Source organism: Tympanuchus pallidicinctus, unplaced genomic scaffold (genome assembly GCF_026119805.1).
Source record: "Tympanuchus pallidicinctus isolate F22 unplaced genomic scaffold, pur_lepc_1.0 scaffold6, whole genome shotgun sequence".
NCBI lineage: Eukaryota > Metazoa > Chordata > Aves > Galliformes > Phasianidae > Tympanuchus > Tympanuchus pallidicinctus.
Window position 1 is genome coordinate 15,411,378 of NW_026294780.1, and position 27,278 is coordinate 15,438,655.

The 27,278-nt window shown below is 39.7% G+C and overlaps 1 protein-coding gene across 2 annotated transcripts in view; it reads right to left on the reverse strand.

Moving 5' to 3' along the window:
* Positions 1-27,278, reverse strand: part of COL4A1 (collagen type IV alpha 1 chain) — a 110,984-nt gene that overhangs the window by 50,776 nt on the left and 32,930 nt on the right. For both annotated transcript variants that reach the window (XM_052705817.1, XM_052705818.1), the window contains exon 2: positions 16,353-16,406. In XM_052705817.1, coding sequence (XP_052561777.1) covers positions 16,353-16,406 — 54 coding nt within the window. The remainder of the gene's footprint in view (positions 1-16,352; positions 16,407-27,278) is intronic.

The window sequence follows — 27,278 nt, forward strand, 5'->3', positions numbered from 1 at the left end:
TTCTGCAAGTTTTGGCTGTAACTTCCACTGTATTTCAAGTCTCAAAGAAAGGGACCCAGAAACACACCCAGCGTTACAGCCCTTGCTATATGGCATGTAGTGTGAGCTGAGTGTCAGAGTAACAACCAGTCCCATCAAAAATTATGCAGCCAGTCCTGCACATTGCTGAGAAGAAGAAAAAATGGAAGAAGAAAAAATGGAACAGGTTAGAGGAGGAGTATGTCTGAAAATGCCTCACTGCATCCCTTTCAGCCCTACCCTTAACATTTCCCTCCAAATCAGTGCTCAGAAAATAGGACTGCTGCTGTGGAAAAAAAGTATATATATATAAAACTGGGTCCAGCACAAAGCTGACGGTGAGAAGTGTTTTGGTCTAATAACACCATAACTTGTTTGTAATGCTTCTGCATGGGTCGCTGATGGAGCATAGAATCATAGAATCACAAGGTTGGAAAAGACCTGCAAGACCATCTAGTCCAACCCATTACCCTTGCTACCACAAGCACTAAACCATCTCTCACAGCTCCTCATCCAGGCGCCTCTTGAACACTGCCAGGGACGGCGACTCCACCACCTCCCTGGGCAGCCATTCCAGTGCCTGACCACTCTCTGAGAGAAAAACTTCTTCCTTACGTCTAATCTAAACCTCCTCTGGTACAACTTGCGGCCAATTCCTCACATCCTGTTTGTTGCCTGGGAGAAGATGCCAAATCCTTCCTCATCTCAATCTCCCTTCAGGAAGTTGTGGAATGCAATGAGGAGAACTCTGCAATGAGCAGAAGTCTGAGGTGCAAGGTGTCCACTCACCTCTTCATGGTATGTTTACTGGACTGGCTGTCATGGCAGTCCCTGGCCATGCGAACTGGGGGAATGGCATTTCTAAATTCAAAATAATACTCGTTTGTTAACATCTTCTGCCAGGAAAAATTCTCATATCAAATCTCCTCTCTTTCCTCACAGGAAAAAAAATTTTTTTTTCAATTAAAAGTCACCTTCTAAGGGAAATAAACAGTTTTTTTTCTTGAAGCACCAAAACAGCATTTTAGTTTACCCCTCAGCATTCATTGTCAGACTTTGATAATTATATTTTCTAGTTATAAAATCCAAGGCAGTGTGGGGTGTTATCACAAAACACTGCAAAACAAAGCAAATAGTGGAACAGATGAAGAAACGTATTTCCAGGTCAGTGCAAAGTCTGAATTCTGAAGTAATCACTTCAGAACAGAATTTTTCACTAAACTGTGGCTACTCGCTTTTGTGACCTGCTGGGAGATCTATTAAGAAGACAGAAGACACTAAAGTACAAAAAGCAAGGTTTTCCGATACTGAAGGAAAGTACAATATGTGCAAATGAGAAGAAAACAAGATTATTATGACACCTACAGAGAAGCATGAGTCACATGTAGCACAGCTAATAATGCTTCCTGCATTCAGTTCTGTCATCCTGAGAATTTCAACACAATTTCAGCCACTGGACTCTGCAACACAGTAAAGTACTCATTCTGCCATTCTTATAGAAAAATAAAACTGGGGTTTACAGATCTGATTTTCATTTATTTGAAGGCTCCCTGAAGACTGTTTTGGCACTGTAAAAGGCCTTTACTGTGCCTGTAAATCACTCACTAAAGTAACGACCACTTCATCTTGCCAAAGAAGTTCACTCAAAGCTTAACAAAAATAACAACTTGGGCTTCCAAGACAACCACCATCAGTGCTGCAAGGCCATCTCCAGCCTCCCAGGTTGCTGTCCCTGAAAGGTAAAGCATAGCGGCAGGAGCTGCTCCCGGTCACTTTGAGATTACATACGCCCAGGTTTCCACAGGAACATTGCTTTTAACTGGCATTAGCTGTTAGGACAAAAGGAGGAACTTGATATTCTGGACATCCAGGCAAGCTACCAGATGCCCAGAGGCCTTCAGCAAAACTCCTGAGAGTGTGGAGAGCTGTCCCGTACCAAGTACTGCAGACTCACGGTTTCTCACACAAAACTGAGCTCATATTTTTGCCTGTGATTTGTCAGAAGGGAGTAAGGAAACATAAAACTGGTTGAATCAGTTCTGAGGGAATGCAAGCAACAGGATCTCTCTGCACATGAGCTGCCACCTCAGCTATTTATTCTAACAGGGGGCACGGACTTACACACTGCTTACAATCCACTCTTTTTTGCTTTCCCATCTAATTTCACAGCAAAGTATTGGGTAAGTAGACTAAATTTGTGCAGACAGGTAATGGGGCATTCATCCTCCACACCATCCATGAAACTCATAGAAGTTAGGAAAACCTATTCCAGCAAGACCTAGGGATGTATCCTACCTTCTAGGTCTTTTCTTTAGTCCATATGTCAGATTACTTCTTCATATATCAGTTTTAAAGAACCAGTGTGCGAGAACTTGTAAAGAAATACAATGCTCTTCCAGCATTCACTAGTGAACAAAGATCTAACTTCAATACTTCAGTGATTCGGATATTACCAACTTACACCATATGATGTGTTTTATGGCATCTTTGGCACCAGTGAAAATGCACTAAATTACAGTAAAACTCTATCAGGCTCAAAATATCTACATTGAATAAGAAAGTACAGAAACTCCACGATCAGAAGCACTAATGTCATGTCAGTGCTGAGCTCCACACATCCTACATTAACTGAAATTAACTCACAGAAATTCCTGGGTAGCAGCATTTATACTGCATCTTTCCTGCCCCAATTGTCTTATTTACAACTGCAAGGTCAGAAGAAGATATCATCTACTACATTCTGCAGCAGAGACATAAGCATGTCCTGAGGATGCCCTGAATTGCAAGGAAATACTTGAGCAGCATCCCTTTCTTTCTTGCCTACCCAGCTCCTTTGTTCACTTAATGTTTCAGACAAAAAGCCCAATAATGTTTGCACTATGTTTATGCTGCAACTCATTAAGCATCCACACTATACTAATTGGCAAGCACTAGACCACTGCTGCTACCCCACTTATTTTTTCTCAACACTAGGATTTCTAGCTGCAGTGCGAGAAGAGCATGAGACTCTGACTGTAAGGGCTACATATTGTTCATGTTCCAATATTCACAGCTGCGAAACCTTGGCAAGTAACACTGAAAGAGCTTCTGCTTCTTACAAATCTATTCATGAGACTCAGAAATTAAAACAGATGTAACCAAATCTTCTGTACCTCCACTGATTCAACACAAGCTGTCAGAAAACACAAAGAGGAATTCATTATTCGGCTCACAAAGATGAATATCCTGCCACTCAGCTGCTGTTGAAAATGTGGAGACACAGAAAGACAGCAAGTGCTCGCTCACTGTTCCACCTATTTGATCAGCAAGATGCCTGTTGTAGTCTGACATTTGTGAAATGCCCTCACGTTAGATTGTTTGAGAATGGACTTCTAAAATGAGATGAACTCGTTAATAGCATAGCCTGAGAGACTGACTTTTTTGCTGGCATCCATCCTTCCAAATTAGCCATGAAATACTGCTTCATTTTCACACATGGAACAACTGCAGATGGCAGTGCAATAGTCACATGAAGCAAGTAGCTTTAGAAGAGTTAGCTTAGTAATAAATCAAATTCTGAGGGGGAGGAAACAACCAGAACCACATTATAAATTATTTCCCCTATTATTTTGTCTAGGGACTGCTGGACAGGGAGATGTTAGTCTTGAGAGACTGATAACATGGATATAAATCAAATGCCTGCAGAACTGCGGGCTCCATGCAAAGGCTGGGCCCGTACATATGTTACATTCTCCAGCTCTCCAGGGACTCAGGCATGTAGTGAACAACAACGTACAGAGCCTTCTGGAATCATTTAATTGATTATCACACAGCCAGCTCCTCCTGTTTGGTTTGCCTCTGCCAGAGATCATCCCATGGTAGAGGGACAGACATGTGCCTGCCCTTCCACTGAAAATGCGTAAAACTCATTTTTAGGGGTGAGATGCCAAAAGGCAGTTTAGCCGGCCTAACCAGCTAAGGTGGCTCCTCCACTCCACTGAAGTGGATGGTGCACCATCACCCTTTCTTACAGCAATTCTGATGGTTCCCCCCCAGCATCACTGCGCCACATCAACTCACTAAATGCCCTCACTTTCTCTTGGTGGGTAAGCTTGCTTTGGCCTCAGTAAGCTGAGAAACTCACCAGGCAGCCGGGCAGCTGCCAGAGCTCATAGGAGGATGCAGCCACACAGGGCAGTGAGGCTACAGCAGCACTTTCTCACATTGGCATGGTGAGGCTGGATGGAGTTCATCTACTAGAGCTCCTCAGCTGTGCCTCTGTTGCAAGAGGAACTGAGCTCAGGGCCAACAAATGCTTGAACGTGCAGGACAGCCATTTCCAGTCCGGTGTCAATGCTGAACCCAACATCCGTTCAAAGCTCAAGCTTCCTCTCTCACAAACATACACATTCCATTTTCCAAAGCTCATATTCATTGAACTGAAACACTACCAAGCGCACAGACAGCAAAGAAACGTAACATTTTCAAATGAGACTGGGGATGTGCTTTTCCAAAAAGAGAGAAAAAGGGCCTGACATTTCAGCATTCTTCCTTTTTTTTTTCTTTTCTCAGTCTGATGTTAGAAATACTCTCAAACGTTGCTTTTGATAGAGATTAGTATGAGTTCTAGATGCAACTGTTAACAAAAACAACAACAAAAAACAGATGAAGCCTGAAGCTCTCACCACACCTCTGTGCTCCAGTGTGACCTTGGAAAATCAACAGGAATGCACAACAGCCTTACAGTGACCTACAGGTTTCTAGACAGACTAACCCAAACCACATGAGAGGTGAATATCAGCTCCTTCAGCTGATATAATTGTGAGCGCTCAAAGGAATTGGCTTTGAGGTGTCAGACCCATAATTACACTACACAGTGGGAAACACTATTGTGGGATCTAAGTAGCACTCTTGACTGTGTTTTTCTCCACACTCTTTTAAACTTGTTTTACAGAACCATAATTGGCTCAGAGTTGATTTAGTGGACAAACAGTGGTGAGGAAGTCAATCCTTTACTAAAATAGTACTTTTAACCACCAGAGGGAGCACCAGTCCCAAATATCTTGCAGGATTAAAATCACATGTACGCTAAGCATCAGCTGTTTGTCCTCAGCTGCACTTAACATTTTCAGTATTTCATTGGAACTGTGAAGTGGATATCATTCAAACAGAGTTAGTGCTATATGCTCACAGCACAGGAGTCCTTAAATGCACTAAGGATGCTTAGCATTACAGAATTCCCACTGTGGATTCTTCAGTGCTAGAATCTATCTGCGCTATAGCTATACAATTCTGGAGCCATACAAGTAACAAGGAATTAATTACAGAAACATAACTGCAAAGACATGTGAAGAATCTGTGTAGGAGCTCTGTAAACATCTTGAGTGTCCCAAAAGTTTTGGGGCTGACAGTAGAAGGGAAAGAGAGGAGGGGAGGAAGGAGGGAGAGTCAGCAAAATACGGATTCTTGCACTGCCAGGAGGAAACAGAAAAATCACTCACATAGAGAAACAAATCCAGCATTTTTGGCATGACTAAGAGCAGGAGCAGCCACAACAGTTTTACATCACCTGCACAGTTCCCCAGTTGGGCTGGCTGCGGGTTGGCTGAGTCCCCTTCACAACTGCAGGCATTGCCAAGGTTGCTCTACACTACACGCAGATACAAATGCGAAGAGCTATCTATCTATCCCAGGAGCTGCTGGCAAACAGCATCCAGCAGTCATGCCCTGTCTATCTGCCATCTTCTCTCCTGGGCCCCTCCCTTCACCCACCGTACTCCTTCAGCACTCACTCTGCTTTTAGGGATGGAAATACTGAAAAGCATTCACTTATGGTACAAAGCCTAACATCATGCAGACTTGTATACACAATGATAGAGGAGGGTCACTCTCATTGCCTTCCAAATACAGGAGCATATATAGGCAGGAAGCATATCTCAGTGTCACCCCAAGGCTGCAAGGAGCATTCCTCAAGAAGCTGCTAAGTGCTTCCCGAGAGTATAAATCCAGAAACAACAATCTGCATGTATCCTTTCCTCTACATATCAGTACTGATGTGCTTAGTATGTACGCAAGTAAGTGGTGGGTACATGGTATGTCTGAATTTGTTTTAGTAGCTGAAGAAGAAACAAAATAAGCTGACTGAAGTTAAATTAATATTTGGAAGCCATGGCTACAACTTCAGCTTCTATTTAACTAATGTCAAGCAATTGGTTGTCCATCGCCACCTTACAAGTTCTGTTCAATTAGCTCTAACAATGGCTCCTCTCTACTTAATTTGCCTGCTTCATGTCATTCTTCTTCTCGCTTATCACAAAGTTATTCCTCATTTTCCAAATGCTGCACTTTTTATTTTTTTCAACAAAGGTACCTAAATTTCACTTTCTAGGACTCACTGAGCCAAACACACTCTTAAAACTTAAACTCTCAATGATTCTTTGCATTTGCATGTATTTTGCCATTGTATATTTTGCACTGTATTCGACTCCAGTGCAATGAGTGTTGCAGATACAGAAGTAGGAAGGATGTTCAGAAGGAAGGGATTTTTATTTACAGCAAACTACCACTTAGATTTGTCTTCAATAAAAAAGGAGGGAAAGAATCATTGCACCTTCCACTTACTCATGAAAGAAAACATGCATAACCTCTAATGTGACCATTTTAGAAGCCAGGAGTAGTTTATCTCCAAGTATAATGGAGAGCATGGAAGGACAGAAGTATGAAGGTAAGACTAGCAGAGAGCAGAAGCCAACAGACAGCACGTGAGCTTCATTCACTGATCATAAAGGTCTGTCTGCACAATGCTTGGGCGTTTTACATCAAACTAAGTGGTTCACTGTCTTTATGTTTAAACTTTCCTTGATTTCTCTAAAAAGCACATCTCATGATGTTTCAGGAGGAAGTCACGCAAACCTTTCACCAAAGGTGTGCATGGCTTATTTCCAAACTTTTTTTTTTTTTTTTTTTTTCAATCAGACCAGACTCAGAGCCACCCTGGGGAACAGAACAACCTCAAAGAGCCATGAGAGAAGAGGATGTAGATGGACAAATGCATCTGTAGAAAAAAAGGAAGAAAAAAAAAAAAAAGAAAGACAAAAAAAAAAGGAAATTCTATCACCTGGAGACAGGTTGAGTCGAAAGGGTGCTGTGTTTCCCACCCCTTCTAATCATCTGTTGAACTCATTAGGTCTGAGTAACTCTTCCTTTGTTTTATTGCATATTGTGTTAAGTCACTTCCAGTGCTGAGGGTCCAAAAAAATAAGGGGTAAAAATGCTCCCCACCCTTCCTTCTTCATTAGTGAAAATTATTTAGCACTTGTTTGCATTTGGCATTGTTTAAAGGCTCACATTCAAAGATGAAACAGCAGGAAAAAAAAAGAAAAAAAAAGATCTTAAACTTTTCAGGTTTTTCTCATTTATTTTTGTTCACATCCTAAACCTGTGACGTTACATGCAAGTTTTATTCTCTTGCCAATTTTTTTTATGGACATATTTACAAAAATAATCTCTTCCATAAATAGTAAAAACATGGGCAGCTGGTCCTAGACAGTACAGACTGCAATAAAGTTCTCATAATGAAGTAGCTCGTATCTTAAGGAGTACATGACAGACAGTGCTATTCTAGACAGCACTATTTTAGCTGCTTTTTCAGTTAGGTCTGAAATGGCATTTCAAAAGTTTTAAACATTTAAAAAGTTGCACAGAATTAAAAAATCCTTCCAAAAAAAGCCAAAGGAAATATTCTGGCTTCTCATTTTTTATCATGAAATACCCAGATAAGGCAGATAACACCATGCCTCAAAAGTGTCAATCAGTGTTTCTTCAATTTAATCTATAGTCTCCTGACTCAGTGAGAAGCATTAGAGAACAGATACCACAGTGTAATTTCTGTAGCACCTTCAGAATAATTCAATCTAAGCCAATTAAGCTACGAAAGATGCAAAACCCACCAATAATAATGGAAAACAGATACCTTCCTCATTTTGAGGCTGTGTAGGATATGAGAATAATTAGTCAGTAGTTCCTTGTCAGCAAACACTGACCAGAAGTTGGATTACTGCTTAGGTGCCTGACAAAAAGAGAAAGCTGCGTAAAACAGGATGGCTGGATACACAAAAATCTGTGGTATATGACTGCCACCCAGAGGAGCTCACAGGAAAGAGACACAGCCTTGAATGGGGTTCTGTCCTAGTGAGAGATGGTTTGAGGCTGTGAGACTCAGGTGGATCCATCAGGCAGATCAGCTCTTCTCCTTTGATACCACTCACACTGACGATGCTGATATTCTCTGCTCCTTCCTCAAATCCAATTGTACCCAGTGACAGGCAGTGCTCAAAGAAAATTTTGCAACCAAAGGTTTGTAACTTACATAGCTTTGGAAAGTCTCGCTTTTTCTGGGCACTGTCCTTTTTCATTTTTTTTCTATGGTAAAAAGTTTTGGCTGAGTACAACTTCCAGTAGAGGGACATGTGTAAATTTAATACTTGGAATATTTTAATATTTAGAATATCCTAAAGGATTGCCTTTGCGTGAGCTTTACAAGGCTGCATGTGTTCTTGTTATACTCCCAACTTCTGTACCCGTATCAAACAGACAAGAAATCTGAGTCGCAGATTCGTACTTGCATGCAAATCTCATTAATGGTGCTGCATACAGCTGGCAGCAGCACTTCTGGACAACACTGACTTCTCTGTTCGCTGCTACCCTATACAAGCCTTTGGTATTCTTTTATTTTTTTTTCCCATAAGTTCTGATTTTAGCATCAGAGCACACTTCAGACTCCCCTCCTGCCCTACCGTCCCTCCCCATTACTACTCCTTACACCCACTTGTTCAGCAGTTCTGCAGTCTTTCAGGCTTTGCTTGGCAGTTGATCAAACTGTTCCAACAAAATCAAGGGTTCTCAAAAGCACCAAAGCTTTTCATATTCTGTGAACTAGCCACAAGCTATTCTTGTTGTATCAGTTAAAAGTCAGTAACTGTGTCAAATGAGAGAAGATCAAGAAGACATTCAGTGTGATGCCAGTGTCTGTGCTCGCTCACTCACTCAACTCAGTATTTACTTTAACTGTGTGCAGTGATCTCTGACACAAACCTCAGTGAGAATTATTTTTGTTGGCCTATCAAAACATTTAAAAATGTTCCAGCTGAACTCCAGTGGAAGTTGTCACATGCTTTCTTTAAGAGCAACAAAATTTATGGGTACATTTTGCCATTCTACTTACTCTTGAAATATTTCAAGGAATAAAAATATGATTTTCCAGGCAAGAATCTAAGTTGCTTTCCCCCTGTCTGAACTCTAATAATTACTGTCATCATTTAGGTTAACTTTCTTTCCTGCTTTCTCTATGACTCAGTTTACTTCTTGCCCCTTGAACTTTCTCAGGTGTGACCCACACCTGAAAGAAAATGGACATCTCTTCAGCATCTCCTGAAAATGCTTTCTCAGCTGTTCTCAGCTGCACTTTCTGTGGCACAAAGCTTCTTCTGTGGTTAAACTAAAGATGTTCTCCAGCTGGCTAGGAATTTGCTTGAGTGATAAATTACTTTACTATCACTTTTTTAGCAGCTACTTTAAACTTCCTCTTTGGAAATCCCACGTTCACGATGGTTCTTCCTGCTCTGTCTCCCTCAAAACATATATGGTTACATATTTGTTTTTGCTATTGCTCCTGTTGGAAGTAGGTTTGAGAATTCTGTATGAAATTTGGCTTTATCCCCTTTCTTAATAAAATCCAAACTTTAAGGCAATTTACATTTCCTTTTTGGAAAGCCAACACCATGTGGCTGGCTCTTTTCAATGACTAATCCGAATTATGATGACCTCTCACTGAAAACATAAATCTACAGTCTGAAGTAGGAGGTTAGCTGAGCTAATAGAACCAAACAATTAACTACCACCAACGGGAGATAAAAATAAACCACAAAACCAAACCCCAAACCATTTTCTGCTCTTAGCCAGGAAGACCAGAAAGTGACTTACAGAGATTACCATATTACTGTGGTTCCCTGGTAACAATTACATGCATATACAAGATTGCATGCAGTCAATACTGCTACAGAGAAAATGTAGGCAGAGACAGATTGTTAAATACATTAAGCATCATTAAATTCTTCTGTTGAAGAAGTGTCACAGAACCGTCAATTAAAATAGCTGGCTTGGTCTGAGATCCCCAGCAAACACAATTTAAATTGAATGGAAGAATAATTTGAAGAATCCTGAGAGGTAAATTACAAAATGCAGGTAATGTTGCTCCCCAGGCATATGCAGTCCCAGGCCCACAGAATGCAGTCAGCAGGATGGGGTGTTTGTGTTACAGGCAGTAAGAACACACACTAAGCAGAAGCAGACTGCAGGTGTAGTCATGTGTGACCGGTTTCCAAAAAAACTGCATGTTGATTCAAAATTGTTATAGCCACTGTGCAGTCTGTAGACACAGGGAACATGACGCTGTTGGCATAGACAACAGTTACAAGTTGAGATGATTCCAAATGGTATTTGGCTATTGCTGAGGCACTGGGTGGCTCTTCTTTCAGAGAAGCGTGGATTTTATAGGTGTTCTCTGATCTTACATTAATGTCTCAGTTGGGAAACTTCACTGACTTCATAGGAAGCTTATATGATTCAGATGAAAATAACATCCGGTAATCCTTTAAGGAACCAGAATAAAGACATACAGTAACAGCAGTTGTACAAATGTAAAATCAAACACTGTGAAGCTATAGAGCATGTTTTCTTCCATGATTAAACGCCTGAGATTGTTATAATAATCTCTTTACAAGCAAAAATATGCATCTGGCAACAGATGTTGAAAAAGTTATGTCAGCTGAAATACAACCATGCAAAAACCTTTTGAACTCATCTCTGAAAACAAAGTATGAGCACACCCCACCACACAGTGGTACTGGAATATTCGCTTTACTGCACTCTTTCCAGAGATATAAATTCATCGGGTAATCAGCTAGTTTGTGTTCATTTCAGATATCTACTGTACTGAGTCCACTATATACCTCAACATAGAAAACTCTGCCAGAGAAATTCAGTTCCACTTGGGCAAATGGACAAATGCTTCCACTGACAATTTCCAAGTATGAAAATCGAATGGTTTCAAATGTCACTTAAAAGTTTGGCCTGCCAATTGAGACACTGTGGAAAACTTTCAATACTTACTATAACTCACTCAATATTATTATGCCTTCTGACATCTTGTTCTTTCCAAGAATAGGAGCTTTGTTCATTTGTTCTCTTTATGAAAGATAGATGCTTTTCTCTGATTATTTTTCTCCGAGAAAGGGTAAATAAATAAAAATACACTACTAGCACTGCAGAATTGACACAAACACTGGGACAATGACCTGATTTTCAGAAATATTTCTGAACTACAAGTCTCCTTGAAGAGTATCAGATCTGGAACTGAACAATATTTTTGCTTATCTCGTTACAGTCTTTCAATTTCCCCTTTTCAAGAATTATTAGACAATTTCAAGAAATATATTAGTCTTTTCCAGACTGCATTCTTTCCTCAAACATTGCCTTTCATTCTTCTTGTCAACTGGATGGCCCTTTGCAGGATGTATAATTCAGCTTTGCTTTCCTTAGTGTCCTGAATTCATGGTCTTTCCAACACAGGCATGAGCAGGTGCTGTCAGTGAGGTACATTCCAACAGCAGCTACTAGGCAGAAATACTGAGCAAAACTACAGAGAAAGTAATTAAAACCAAATACCAAACATTTACAAGAGACAGTACCAAGGAAACAATTGGAAGTTTAAAAAGACCAAGCCTTGATTAAAAAAAAAAAAAAAAAGTCTTCATGCTGTTAAAATAGGTTCAATATAAAAAGTACAGATATTTGACTTCCAACTTGCTGCACTAAAGGAATGGACCTGCTGCCATGTGCTATTTTGTAAAGGAAATCCAGAACTATTTAGAGTCAATCTGCCCACTGACAGCCTGACTTTCTCTCCAGTAGGGACCTCTGAACTAATTAATACCACAAATGTTTTTTCTCTCTCTTTTGCTACCTAAGACAGAAGGAAAAGCCTTGAAGGCCCTCCCAGTCTGGGTGGCCTTAATATTGATAATAATAAAATAAAATAAAAACACAGAAATTCAGTCAACTGGACACAGTTAACTTTTCAATATCCATAGTAAACAAAAAAGCCAAACCATCTGCAGATAGCAAAAGTATGAGTGACTTTCTAGACTGTACAACAGGGCTACAGGAGAGAAAAGCTCAGTCACTGCTGCTTTGAACTGGGAGGATACAGAGTTGCTGCCATCACTGCCCACCTGTCTAAGACATCTGCTTGACTTCCAGACCTGAAATGGATGAAGCAAAGCCAGGGTGCGCATTTCTGCAACCCATGCAGGGATGATAACCTCATGGAGAGAAACAGAGAAGTAATTTGTGTACGTATAATAGAACATGCACATTCTCCGAATTAGTCAGGCAAAAAGTGCCAACAAATGTAAATGGTCACGAATGAGGGAATTAACATTCTTGAAAAAAAGTCGGAGGAATTCTATTCTGCTCTATGCAGACTTTGTTTAAAATAGCAATTAAATGCTTAACCTACTTTTTCTTTACATGTTAATGGCTAGCATTTCTTATCTTCACAGCTGCTTGAAATTGTTCTCAAAATCTAGATGGATAAAAGAGAAAATACGTCTTCTGCCTGATTCTGAGTGACCCAGTAAAAAGTAGGCGAGCACTGAGGAGTGTAATCAGTTTAAATGGATCTCACACTTCAGTGAGGTTAGAAAGAACAGTCAGTTATAATGTAGACAGACAAATAAAAAGTGCAAGAGGAGACAAATGAAGAAGTTTCAAGCTAATCTATTAAATGGAGAAGAGTAAGGTATTATTTATTACTTCATTATTCTAGTAACACTGTGTTATTCTAGAATTTCTGCACCTTCTGTTCTGCAGATACTAGATGCTTGACTTTATATAGCTTAAAATAACAGTTTGATGCTCAGTGTAATAATAAAGGCTTTATAGGATAAGAACCATCTGCTGCAATTACACTCACTTTCTCAGATTTTCTGAAAGGGATGAAAAACCTCAGACTTCATCGATTACACGCCTTTGATAACGTATGAGTCATCTCAAAGGCGTTTGGCATGCAAATGCAATTCTCATGGAAACAGTCTAATGAGAGAACACATTGAAAATGGTCATCCAAATGGTCTTATTGATAAAAAGATTCTCAAATGGAAGACAGTAACACTGCAGTATAATTCACTCTTCCATGTCCGTAATGCTGTTAAGAAATACTCTTTGGGCATTCCACAGCTTTTTAGTCAAATATTATTTTCAGCACTTTTTCTGGTGAGATCATTAATAAGATTATTTCACCAAATATATGTTAATTATCCTCCACTCCCCAACCACAGATCCTAGGGCCTGGAACTTCTTCCCACACTATGGTAAGAAATTTACCTCCAGATGTTAATAATTAAGGCATTAAAGGGTAAACCCAGTACCCACTTCCGCAGCTGCTGCGGCTCCCATGGCAGTAAAATACTGTGGTTACAGTGCTAAAGAGTGTGGGTGGATTGGAAAGGGCCTTTCAGTATTTATGCACTTCTGCATAACATAGGAGCCAGATCAAAAGGGCTTCCAGCACAGGCAACATGTTGGCTGAGCATGGTGCTGGGCAGAATGGTTATGTACTTCCCACACAGGAGGCTACGTGAGGAGTGAAAAGCAGATATTTTCCAACATATTCTTGGGTACCAGAAAGAACAGGCTTAGAATGGCAGCCCTATCATAGCCTGGATCCTGGCCTGGAGCAGCCCTTCTCAATAGTTTTTCTCCAATCAAATGATCTGCAAATGGATCTCTGAAGTAACAGATGCCTTGAATACTGTGAACATCAATGGGAACTGTTTTTAAGAGTCATGTTTCAAATCCAAATGTGCTGTTTGGAGAGACCGTTTCAAGGCAATTGGGAAGAATGCTTCTCTTGCTTTCCCTGACCAACTTCTCTTTTTTGGGCCTGGGACTGAGTAGCAGTCTGTTCTTGTTCTGCACAGGTACCAGATATAAAAAAAGTTTGACTAAAGCTTGGGGACATGTTTAAAGCAAAAACTCAGTTTTCTGCTCAAACAGCCAAGTACACATTTGAAAGTCTCATAGGGTTAATATAATGAACAAGCATTGATAGATATTGATCTGAATTAAGTTATTTTTAAATGTATTCCAAAATAGTTTAAAATGCTTTTCTTGAGCATAGTCTTCTAGGCATAACTATTCATTCACTTGTTCAAAGGTCTCAAAAGTCAGTAATTGAATTATTTAAATTTAAGGTTTGAAAGCATGTCAGTATTTCACAATACATGTTTAAAATAGAGAAGTTTGTGATGGGACTCAAAAAGTGCTGCCTAAGACTTGCTGAACAAGACATAGAATGGCTTGGGTTGGAAGGGACCTCAAGGATCATCAAGCTCCAACCCCTCTGCTGCATGCAGGGCCAACAACCTCCATATTAGACTAGGTTGCCCAGGGCCCCATCCAACCTGGCCTTGAACACCTCCAGGGACGGAGCATCCACAACCTCTTGGAGCAGCCTGCTCCAGCACCTCATCATTCTCTTGGTAAAGAGCATGAAATTTTGAATTTACAATGACTTCTGTTGCTACATACTGATATTATTACCTCTCCTACATTTTTAAATGATCTACATTAAGTTGAGGTAGTTTTGGCTCTGGTTGTATCAGGCAGGCGCTTGTTTTTCTCTGTGAAATAGGACTCAGACTCTAAACTGCAAATAGGAAATGTCAGAAAGGGAAGCTCTAGCTAAGTCAGGTCCAAAGATAAATGAAGCGTAAGTTTTACAAGATTTTCTTTCCCCAAACTATCATTTTTTAAAATGATCTAGTTACAAGATGCTGGCATGTGCCATGAACTGAAAATAATGGCTTTCAACAAGCGAGTTACAACACAATATTCATCTTGCTCTACAATGATTCATTTGCACTCACAACTGAAAAATAAGATCAAGGTATCAAGGGAAAAATTCTGATTTCCAGACCTTTTACGAATCTTTGCTTTATTTGTTTTTAATAGACAGCTGACTTTTATTACACAGATACTAACTCTGTCATTAAAAAATGAAACTCCACATCAAAGATGTTTTGGAAATAGGCACTTTTCATCTTTCTCACAAATTAATCTAGGTTTTGCTACAAATAAAATTATCTTTGCTTCAATCTCCAGTTAAGCTATTTACATTCCTCTGTTTTGGAAAGCATTAAACAACAACCACCAACAAGCGTTCTTAATATCCTAATCTGTAAGTATGTAGCTATCACATGTGAGAAAATGCAGAAGACTAGCTGTATATTTTTTTTTTAAGTAAACAAACAATAATTAAAAAAAAACAAAAACAAAAACAAAACACTCTTCAGACTATTTTGTTGGGTGATCTGAACAACTTACCTTGAAAAATGATCCCAGTGGACGAAAAAGCCTTTAGTTTACACTCATTTATAATTGTAGTACATATACAGTACGTGTGCATGCACAACCAAAGATAGTGTAGATTAAAATCTCTACAGCAAAATTGAAAGAGATAAGGAGAGTGATTCAGTGTCTACAGTATTTACAAAGTGGGTAATTTGCAGAGAGAATTCATGGAATGTTTAAGTACACTGGATTTTTTCTTCACTGCTATTGCTTCACAAGAATCCTTTAATATGCTTTTTTTTTTTCTTCCATACATGGAACTAATTTGGACAGTTGAATGGGAATGGATTTGCAAGGGTCTGTAAAAAAAAAATTAAGATTTTTTTTCCTGAACTGAAACATTTTGCTATATTTGAGTTTATTATTGACCTCCTTCTTCCTATAGGAAGTAGGTCATTGCCTCCTGGGGTTAACCCTAGTCAGCATACGTTGCTTATGATGTATTACAGTCTTTCCTGAAAAGAACTGAAGGGGAGCATTTCTGAATGGAGGTGCTCATGTCTGTTCCAGAGGTGGTCAGGATATCAAGTCAAGATCTGCACTGCCTTCTGAGGAATCTGCAGGTGAGGCATGGGAAAGAAGAGGCTGATGGGCTAGTGTCCCACTCAGTGGGGACATGGGGAGGGTATGGGCAAGCCATGGGGGCTTCAGCATACAGTGATGGCATTATGCTATTTCCCATCCCTATTCCTTCAGCCCTCTGGCACTGCTGGTACTGAGATGGCTGCATTTTGAAAACCCTCCTTGAAGGACTTGGTATTGGAAATGCCCTATGGTGGTGCAAGCTTCCACTGAAATCAATGGCTCACCTGCCCTGCAATAGATTATACACCGTGTAGTTCAAGTGAGAGAGAAAATGAAGTAGAGACAGCTGATAAACTCACCTTTTGTCCTTTTACTCCACTGCAGTCACATTTTCCACAACTAGAAGAACAACCCTGAAAATAAAACAGAAAACAGAGATTAATCATCTGACCTAGGTGACAGACAAAACATGTCAGGAATGTCAGCGAGGTAAGACAGCACAGGGAATGTCCACTTCAGCCCATGGCAATGCTTTGTTATCCTTATACAGACGTACTTCTCAGTCCCAGTCCAGTAACAGATGATTTTGTAACACTATAACACCACGTTACTTCAAAATTATTGTATTTTTGGCTACCATTTTAAACACAATTCATCATTATACACAAGCATTCTCCATATAGCAATATGAAAGACAATTCAAAACATGACCTTCCATCTATTCAATATTTATACATTCAAAGCCCAACAGATATTTTAAAATATAACCAATCCCTTCTTAGAAGCATCTCTTTAGTACCAGATCATTAATATATGGCTTGCATTCTACATAATATTTAACCTCTATAAATACGTGCCGTTGCTTTGAGGAGAAAGGGATGGTAAAACAGCATTTAATGACTTCTGGATTTAAGAAGAAAAACAGCAGACATGAAGAATACCGTCTATGTTTCTTTTTTGTAGACACAAAATATTGTCTACTCAACACTCTCCAGATCTTTATCATAAAGTTTCTCAATACTGATCTTCTCAATGTTTTTAATCAGTAATTAGCAGTCTCCTGATAACTGTTTTGCAAAGAAATTAAAATACTGCTATAATTATCACAGTAAACTATTTAAACAAGCAGATCTGTACGTATTTTACAAAAATCAAACCAAACCTGTCTCCAACAGGGCAAGCTACTCCTCTTACTGTGAGATGTAGAGACAATTGTTAATGTCTACTGGACAGACAATGATTGTTTCCTGGGTAACAGTCAGCAGCAATCAAAGTATGGAGGTATTTATCACTTCATCATGAAGAGCCTCTCATTTTCTTTGCAAAACATGAAATCAGAAAACAGATGAGAGAAGTCAGATTAACTGATGATCAAGAAAAAGCTTATGGTTTCATAGTGTTCCTGAACACTCAAGTGCATCTAGGCTACTCCTCCCTTCTCCTCCTCACTGCCTCCATGAAGACACTTATAACTAACTCAGGTAAGTCCATCGCTCTTGTTAATTATCATACCTCTCAGAAAAAAACTCGGAGGCAAACAAGCAAATCTCTGAATAATCCACCAATGCATGCAAGATCCTTCACCAGCCACAACAGGCCATTATCTCAGAGCATTCATGGGCAGCACTTCTCTGGAATGAGGTCTCATCAAGGATTCCAAGCACCCACTCCTCCAAATCTATAGGCTCCACAATCTATGGAGACATCAGTGCAGCTGAGAAGCCAAAGCAAATGCTACTGTTTTGAATTTGGAAAACTCAATGGAAACTAAAAGACAACATCACTCAGGGAAGCTAAATAATACATTAACACTTTCTAAGTATATTTTATTTTAAATCAAAGAATCAAAGTGAACATGGGCTTTAATGCTGCAAAAGGAATTACTTAAGGCTGTCCAATAAAACTAAAATAACAACACCTGAAACAACTGTTGCTCTTGATGAGACCTTATTTTTTTATAAGTAGAGACACTGATTTTGTTGTTTGATGTTAAGCTTTCTCCACATTCACACAAAGCAAAAACATTCTTTTTTTTTCTTCTTACATTATGCTACAGAAAGAGAATTAGACCTGAAAACAACGCCAACACATGCTACAGTGCCAACTCAATACTGACCAGGAGAGAAAAATGGTACCCTCTGAATAATCAGCTTCACTTCTTACACTAGAAACTTCACTTTGCCTAAAAAAACACTTGAAACTTCTGTTTCAAGAACTGAACAAGTACATCCTCTTCTAGCTTTTCAGACCTGATGAGATCACAGCTGGAGGACGCATGCCTGAAGCTCATACTTCCTCCTCCAGCATCATGTAGAATGTTATCAGTTTTATCAACACATCCCTTAAATTCTGAAGTCTGTTTTAATTGCATCTGGGAATGTAATTAAAACACGTCATTGAATCATTATAAACATCTGTTTTCAAGTTAATCCCCTCATATTTCCTTAAGCCTGTTATTTAACATACACCCTTTTAGAAAAAGGTATGTTGCTATTTATTTTCAGTTGGGTTTTGTTCTAAAATCTGGCATGGCCAGAAGAACGGACTTGTGCTTTCACATCTCCTTTTGTACTTCCAAAACAGATGCTATTATGTTCTGTTTTTCCTGTTTCTTAAGCCTTATTTTAGAATAACCAAAGGCAAGGAAGGTAAGAAGGTATGAAGCATCAGGCAGCACAGCTGCATAAGATGCCGTTTGCAGACAAGAGCTGTGGCCTGCTATGCCAAAGCAGACCACCTGTATTACAATACTTTCTGTTTGTTTTATAGCTGCATCACCTCCTACTGTTTCTGGCTGCAACACTTGTAAGCGGATGGACGATCGGCCAACAATGACAGCCTCTACTGGATAACATTATCTGCAGCTATGAAAACCTATTTTTAAATCTGAAGGATGTGATAAGGCTATGCGTATGCTAGGAAGAAGTCTGAGCTTTTTTCTCTCAGTCCTTGGGGAAGATGAGAAGGCCAGACTGGAAAAAGCTTATGGATCAAAGGTCACTTTAAGGAGGTCAAAGTGTCATTTAGGTAATGAGGTGGCAAATTTGGAGAGAGGAAGATGGTTACAACAGGTACAGGAATTAAGATTTTTGTTCATCTGACCTAGCGCCTGTACAAACATCCATATCACTTCACTGCAGTTACCCTTTATTCAATGGCAAGAAACAGGCAATTCTGGGCTGGGATTCATCTAATCTATTACTTTTCAGAAAGGGTGGTCAGGCACTGGAACGGACTGCCCAGGGAGGTGGTGGAGTCACCGACCCTGGGGGTGTTCAAGGAAAGGCTGGATGTTGTGTTGAGGGACATGGTTTAGTGGGAGCTATTGGGAATAGGTGAACGGTTGGACTGGGTGATCTTTTAGGTCTTTTCCAACCTTGGTGATTCTATGATTCTATGATTCTGTGATTCTGTGATTCTATTTTGGATGTTTGCTTTCCATGTAGATGAATCACACCTTAGATGAACAAGTAAGAGAGACAGGCAGAAAGTAGTATGGGCAATGTATGTGAACAAGGGGGAAAACCGAGAGAAAAAGATACACATAGGGAATCAGAGTCCTCAATGGGAAACTTTGTCCTGATGGAAAAATTACCATCACCTCAATGTAAGTGAGCTGAAACTATGCAAATTATTGCTTACTTTAAATTGTTCTGATTTTAAATAAATCTTAGGAAATGAAGAACTTAGATTATGATTTCCCATCATACAAGCCTAAAGATGAGATAAACAGCTTTGTTCTATCTTCTAGACATTCTCTCTGAAACAGTATATTTTCCAGGAACCGCATGGATCTCAAAGCAATCTCTGCTGTCCTCCAAGTGCAAAAACAGAGAAGGAATGGTGCTGTGCAGGAAGTGCAACATGGGAGGAGACTCTGAAGAGGAAAGCTCTTTATCACTTGCATAGGAACCAGCTACAGATTAATACGATGACCCTTGCCAGATGTACCATGATACTTCACCTCCATACAGTCAAGTTTGCAGCTTTCAAGCAGCCACAGCTCCTTTGCGTTGCTGGCCAGCCTGTTATATATTTGGTGGCATGCATTTTTCTTCCTCCTCCCACGAAACATCAGCCCAGAAGCAGAAGCTCAATTTAGCAGAATGAATTGCTTCATTTTGTGACAAGCATTTCCGTTCTGTTTCTTTCTCCCAGACTGTCTGCAACTGATAAGTTTAGTGAATCATGCTAGCAAGTCAGTATCAAACAAGAAAAAAAGATTATGTCCCTTTAACATCACACAAATGAGTGTGCTATGCAGACCAAATATTTGCCTACAAGAGAGCAATTCATTTATTAACAAAAAGTCCTAAAAGCGTGCTGCTGATGAATGGATCTCCCAAGCCAGCCCACACAGGCCACAAATCCCAGGCCTCGGGGTGCTCAGCCCCAGTGACATGCTGAAAAGGCTGCTGATGGAAGAAACTCTGCTTTGCAGTTCAGCTTCTAGCACATCTGTCAAACCTCAGCTACAGACTTCTGCATTCTGCTCTGTTTTTCCACGTCCAGCTACTTTCCTGGCAGTTGAGAGCCATTGGAACACATACAGGAACAATACAAACAGCCAGATTAGCAGCCTGCGAGGGAGACAGCGGCCATATTTGGAAATGCACCATTTCTGGAAACCACAGAGAGCACCAAAAGAACACCAATCAGAGCCAGTTCCTGGGCACTCACCTCTCTGACAGAAGTGTGTTTTTCGAGACATAATGTGGTTCACCTTCACACAGCATCAATCAGCCTTCTTTGGCTGAGTTTCAGCTGCCAGGTTTCCTACTAGCTCAAGCAGCAAGACTGCATAGGCGTCACTCTAGCTCAAATCTTACACTGTAGAATGCAGGCATAAGGAAAATCTGATAATATTCTCACTGTTTACTTAAGGCAGATGACGTTGAAGATCTCATTCCAGGGAATACGATGCTCTTCAAGTGACTGAAAACCTTGTAAACAGGTAACCAATGAGATCAGCACTTATATTAAAATTCTAATTCATAGCTGAAATGCTTCAGCGAGTAAAAAATACTTAGGATTCCATCTCATAATTCATTAATTATGAAATAATATTTTCTGTTTAGACATACTTAAACTGGTCACGTTTTCTGAGAACTGTGAAGATTTCACACCCCGTGCTGCTTTTGTTCATATTCCAATCTGGCCTGAATTCCGATACCAATTCCCAGTTCAAACACCAATTTTGGTTACGCTGATGGGATGTCCCTGTCACACAGGTAGTTCTAAGTGACAGCTGAATCTCCTGCCTTCAGACAGTCCCTCCCTCCCTGCACAAACTTGCCCACGGTGGAGATTTATCTGTGTGTAGCAAAGGCTGCACTTCCACCTGTTCACGCACTTATACAACTCATAAAGCCAACAAAAGAGCTGGATCAATCCATGTCTCCAGTTTCACATCACACCAAATACGGGAATAGGGAGGTGGTGCCAACTGCAGGATACTTATCTCAAATTCCTCTCATATTTTCTTCTCTCCTCAGAATGTCAAAATAGCTGCCTAGCTGCATTACTATTCCCCTACGTTTACTCTTTAGATAGGGCTGTACTGGGTTACCTGAACTCTCCTTCTGTGTAAAATATCACCAGAGGAAACCACTGCTATTTTTCAGTTAACTGCAACGCTTAGTCAAAATATTTCTTAACTGATGTTGCAGTCCATTAACAGCTTGAAAAAAATGATGTTGCTACAATTTCTGATTTACAGCTAACTAGATAAAAAAAAAAAAAATTTCTTTTAAAGATTGTCTTATTTGCTTCTGTTACATTAGGTTTATTTTAGATTATGGACACGTGTGGCTACACTTGAAAAAAAAAAAAAGAAAAATTAGAAAAAATAGAAAAAAAATAGAAAAATGAATTATTTTTTTTTTCCTTAAATAAATACAGCAGTATGAAAAGTTTTGTTATTTCTATATATGGCAACACTGTATTTAAACAAAAAGATAAATGTTGTTTGCAAAAATGAAAACCAAAACATCTCGTCAACTAAAAAACAGATCAACCATGAGCTGAAGAGTGGAGTCAAAACTTGCCGACTGCACTGAACATGGCAGCTTTAAAATTCAAGGAAATGGCCATTAGGAAAAAGCAACTCCTTCATAAGTCCACATGCATTTCCTTTGATCATAATGAATGAAGAAAAATCAAACAAGCCCCACTGCACTACTGAAGCATTCTTAAAAAATATTTCTGATTTTTTTTTTTTAACAACTGTATTTATTATTCTTAGTATTTTATTCTTTGAATATGGGTAACATTTGTATTTCAACAGTTTTAGAAACTTCTTTAAAAGAAAAAAAAGAAAAAAAAAAAAAAAGTTGGCCACTTATCTTCATTTTTTTGTTTCCCAGAAAATTATTGCCAGGTTACACTTATCACTGTATTGGGAATTCCTTGAACCAAGGGGTAGCTTATTGGTTTTTCTGCCTCTGAGTCTCCAAGCTTGGCTCTGGTGAGCATTAACTGAAAGTTTCAGTCATGTAGCAGCTATTTAAGACCCTTGGTTGTGTCATTTCCATTTTCTGAAGATCTGGTATTCACCAAGCACAGAAGAACAGTTCCATTCAAGATATCCCATGGTATCCCACCTGTCTCCAGCTGCCAGGCCAGGTGGAAACAGCTTTCCCCTAGGTCTTAGTTCATATCTGCCATGCCTAATAAATATTCCAAATGGCACTGGGTGCCTAGGTTTAAGCAATGAAAATGAGTACTACCCAGTAATCTCCAAAGGCTCATTAAATCTTGTATGGATAAGATGAATGAAACTACTCATTCTGCTGAAGACCTCTGTGGGATGCAAGCTGATGTACAGGTGTGGGACAGAAGGAAGCACAAGTGGTCCCCGCATATTCCTTGTTAATGTAAAGCTTTATATATTTATATTTATTTTATATATGTTAATGTAAAGTTTTAATATATCTTTTAGAGATCACTTTAGACCAGATGAGAAATTTCCTCTATCAAACCTACACAGTGGAAAACTGGAATGTCAGTTACTAGTGCATCAGTGCATCAGGTATCTCTATTAATGAGGGATACTTTAAGCAAATCTCACTCAAATTAACACACAGTTAAGATGAAATAGCAATTTACTGCATGAAATACCACCGTTCATGATGAAATCTGAACTGATTACAATGATTCAACTTGGATTTTATTTATAATAATTGTACAAGTTTTAGAAAGTTAACTGATTCTGCACAAATCAATAACAACATTCTAAGCTGGAACTATTTTTTTTATGGCTCTTAGGACATGCAGAGTTGTCTGTAGGTTTTGGCAGATTTCTCTTCTCTTTGGCTGGGAGATGTATTTGTTTTGTTGTTGTTGTTTTTATTATTACCAGAATCTTACAGGATGTTTATACAAAAACTGCAGACAGACTGCAGATCCTTGTCAGAGATCTCCAGCGTATTCTGGTCACTCACAGCAATATTAGTTAAATTTTTTATGCTTAATGTTAATTATTTCAGAAAAAAATCTATATACATTTTTTTAATTAGCATTGATGGAAGTACTTCAGTTTAAGAAAAAAAAAAAAAAAGAAAAAGTTGTAATAAAAAAAACAACAGTCACCTCTTCTTAGTCAAATGAGTCCCAGATTGCTGGAGATGAAATGTTTTATTGTAAAGATCTCTGAAATTCTTTTCTAAACTCCCTATGGGTCTGTCCTGGATGTGGGGTCATGGGAGTTCCCTGAAAGCTGTTCTGCAAACACAACTTTCCTGTCAATTGTTTGAACATCATTTTCACAAAGCAATGCAAAACCTGGGAGCTTCCAGTTAGTTCACAGGAAATATGAAGTTATTCCTGTTGGTCCATATTTGGACAAAAATTGACATCTATAGCGTTTCCTCTAAGTAAAATCCTTTACAGGAAACTCTGGAATGAATCAAGGTCTGGTTGAGAAGGACTGAAAACCATCCTATAGAACAGCCACTTTTGCAGCAAAATGGCAGCAAGCCAAGCTCCTTTATGGTGGGGCACTTTCTCAAATTGAGAAAAAGTATCCTTGTTAAAGGCCACGTAACCATCCTGCATCCTCTCTCATGGTTTCATTGGTCACCATGGTTTGCAGGACATAGACAGACCCTCAGAGCCTGTGTCCACACACATCTATATGGTTGGTAGAGGTCCTGCACAAAGATGAAACAATGTGCACAGTGGCCCCTCTGGTGAGGTGGGTGCTGCTCCTCATCCTGTGCAGCCTGCCACCCTCTTGGCTGCTACCTTGAGAGAAAGGCAATTTCCCTTGAGCCACGTGCCCAGGGCCTTTGCCAGCCTTTCACTTTTATAACTGGTACTTGGCACCTACAAGGCCCTAACACATCAGGACGGCAGAGAAAAGCAAGTATGCAGGAGAGACACTGCCTCAGTGCTCCAACCCATCCCCAGGCCTTTCTGTAAACCTCAAGGCCAAGGAAATGCCTCAGGGGGATGTGCAGGAAACCAGTGGAGCAATTTTGCAAATGTTTACAGCAAGTTGGTGAGCCATGCTTTTCCCTTCCGTTAGCTGATGAACATGGATGTCAACATAAACAAACAGATTTGAAAGTAAAAAACAGTACAGCCCTGGGAAGTGGAGGGCTTCTCCCTTGGCCACCGGTTGCCTAGACTAAATAAACAAGGAGGTGAAATCCTCTTGGTGGGGACACGCACTGAACAATGGGAGAAAAGCCCAGGAAAAAAAAATAAATTCCTGGACCTTTAGGCCACGGCTCTGAGGATAAACCCAGGTGACATTCAGTCCAGCACAGATGAGGACAGCTGTGTTTTAAACAAATCACATGGCCTCTGCACAGCTTTCCTTTTTGTGGGCTCTGAGTACTGTGCTTTAACTTACATAACTCCAATTTCCACCAGAGCAGGAAGTTATGAACCAATGCTACCCTGGTCCTGATCTTGCCCAGGAGGTATCCAGCCTCCATGTCCCATAAAATACATGAATGGCATCCATTTGCTCCTTCCCAGTCCTCTGTTCTCCATCACTGGTTCCTTAGACCTTAGTCCTTCCTGATCAGATTCTGAGAATGACTTATGAAAAACCTGGCTCCATATGATGTGCAAAAATATTTAGGTTTATGTACCCGTCCATAAAGGCATGTGCAGTGCCTGCAGTAAGAGCCCTGTAGCTGTTCCTCATGACAGACAGGCTGCTGCTGAAGCAGAAGACTTGGGCAATCAATCCTGTGTGGAGCCAGAAGCTGGACTTGATGACCCTTGTGACTCCTTCAGTTACTCTCTGAAACAGTGGCTGTACCTCCACAGTACACAACCCCATCTCACAAGAGCTGCAGCATCCTGTTTACACAAAGATTTGCCCCTGCTTGTGAAATGCCACAGCTTCTACAAAGAAAGCCTTGAGGGAAATCTCCAACAACCTCCATGGCATATTGAGAAGTACATGACTCGCTATTAAAATCCTTGCAGGAGGAGTCCCTCAGCTGGAATATTTAAAACCTATCAAATTTTACTAGACTTCATGCAATTTTTATTGTATGATTCTATCTAAAAGATTTCTTGAATTTAAAACATGGTCACTTCACATAAGCTTTTCTTCTAAATAGGACGTTAGCTCCCTAATCTCCTCAATAACATTGGGAAGAAGAGATAGGCTAGATAGTGATAGCCTCATTCTGGTCAGCAGACTCGACAAAGAATCATAAGATTGTTAATGAGTAATTAATACCTTTTAAAAACTGTAAGATATTCTGGAAACAGCAGCAGTAACCACAGCAGTTCGACATCCTTGTCAAACACTGGATTTAATGTGCATGCAGCATGTTTAGTCTGCTTAGCAGCCAGTCAAAATATACACACATACAAAATGTTTCATTTTATAAACCCACTTTCCTTCCACACAGATCTCAAGCCTCTACAAAACAGCTTCGTCCTACAGGAAAACCGCAACAATAAAAAGTCATACTTAACTGCTGCAGTGAAAGATTCTAGACCGCTGTTGCAGACAGACAGTCCAAAAACCTATAAAATCACAGGCAAACCTAAAATTGGAACAATATTTCCTTAAGTGAAAACTGTTTTAGGACTGTTTGTATTATAGTCTCATCATTCATTTTGGACTGCAAGCAGGAACAGGTGTTTATTTGCATGCATTTTTCTCAAATATTCTAACAAATCAATAGTCAACAACCTACCTGGGCATCCTCTCTCATGCTCAGAGATATAACTTCAGTTCACTTAAATTAATAATTTTTGCAACAAATTGACAAAAGCCAGATTCCTCTTTAGACTCCTAAAAAGGAAGCATTGGAAGCATTGCTTTTTTTGAGCAGGCCAGCAAGGATAACATTGACTATGTACTGCTTTCTCTTCAAGACACATCAGTATCTTTTCTGCTAAAGACCACACGCTCCAGAAACTTCTCATTCATTTCCAGTCTCATTTCAAAGGACACTGCTCCATAAAGACACCACATGGATATGACTATGGCTGTTGAAGAGCCTCAACTTGCAAAAAATATAAATCTTAAATGCAAAGCTCATGGTTTTACAAAAATCCTCTATCAGTAAAGAAGTAAATACTCTACTGGTCAGAAGCACAAAGAAAACAAAACAAAGGTGGTATGGAGGTGGGGAGGGGAACCAACTATTTTTGTCTGTTCTTGCAAACAGTCCCAAAGGCCTCTTCTTTTCTCTCTGAGAAGCACCAGATAAACACTCAGGGGTACCAAATAATACTTTGTCCTAGTGGTATTGTCTTTTAGGAAAGGGTTTGGGGAGAAGAAACAAGCAGATTTTAAAAAGCAAAAGGAAAACAAAACATAACAACGAGAAAAAGAGAATTCAACCCCCAAATCAAATCTTACTACCAGGACAGATAGTTGAGAATCAACCACCAAATCACTGCTTCACTTCACAAATCCAGTTCTCAAGGACTTTATGATGCCCCATGACTGAAGCAGAACCTCATATTCATAAAAATGCACTTGCTCTACATCCTCCACAGATGTGAGAAGTAGGAAAATCTCCTCAGTGATCAACAGCCTCTCTCTTTCACAAGCATTCTTGTGCACCTGTGATTTGAATGAGGATGAACAGCCTAAACTGTGGATTGCAAAGCTCCTAAAAGGATTAGGAGCTACAGGGAAGAGGTCATGTCACCTGCTTCCCAACAAGCAGTATTACCTCTGCACTGGTAAAATGCAAAAACTCAAGTTACTAGTGAGCATTATGCTTGTAAGACTGAGTGGGTTGGATGCCTTTAGGGACACTGGTGATTTCATTTATCCCATAAGCAGCAAACTTACATGG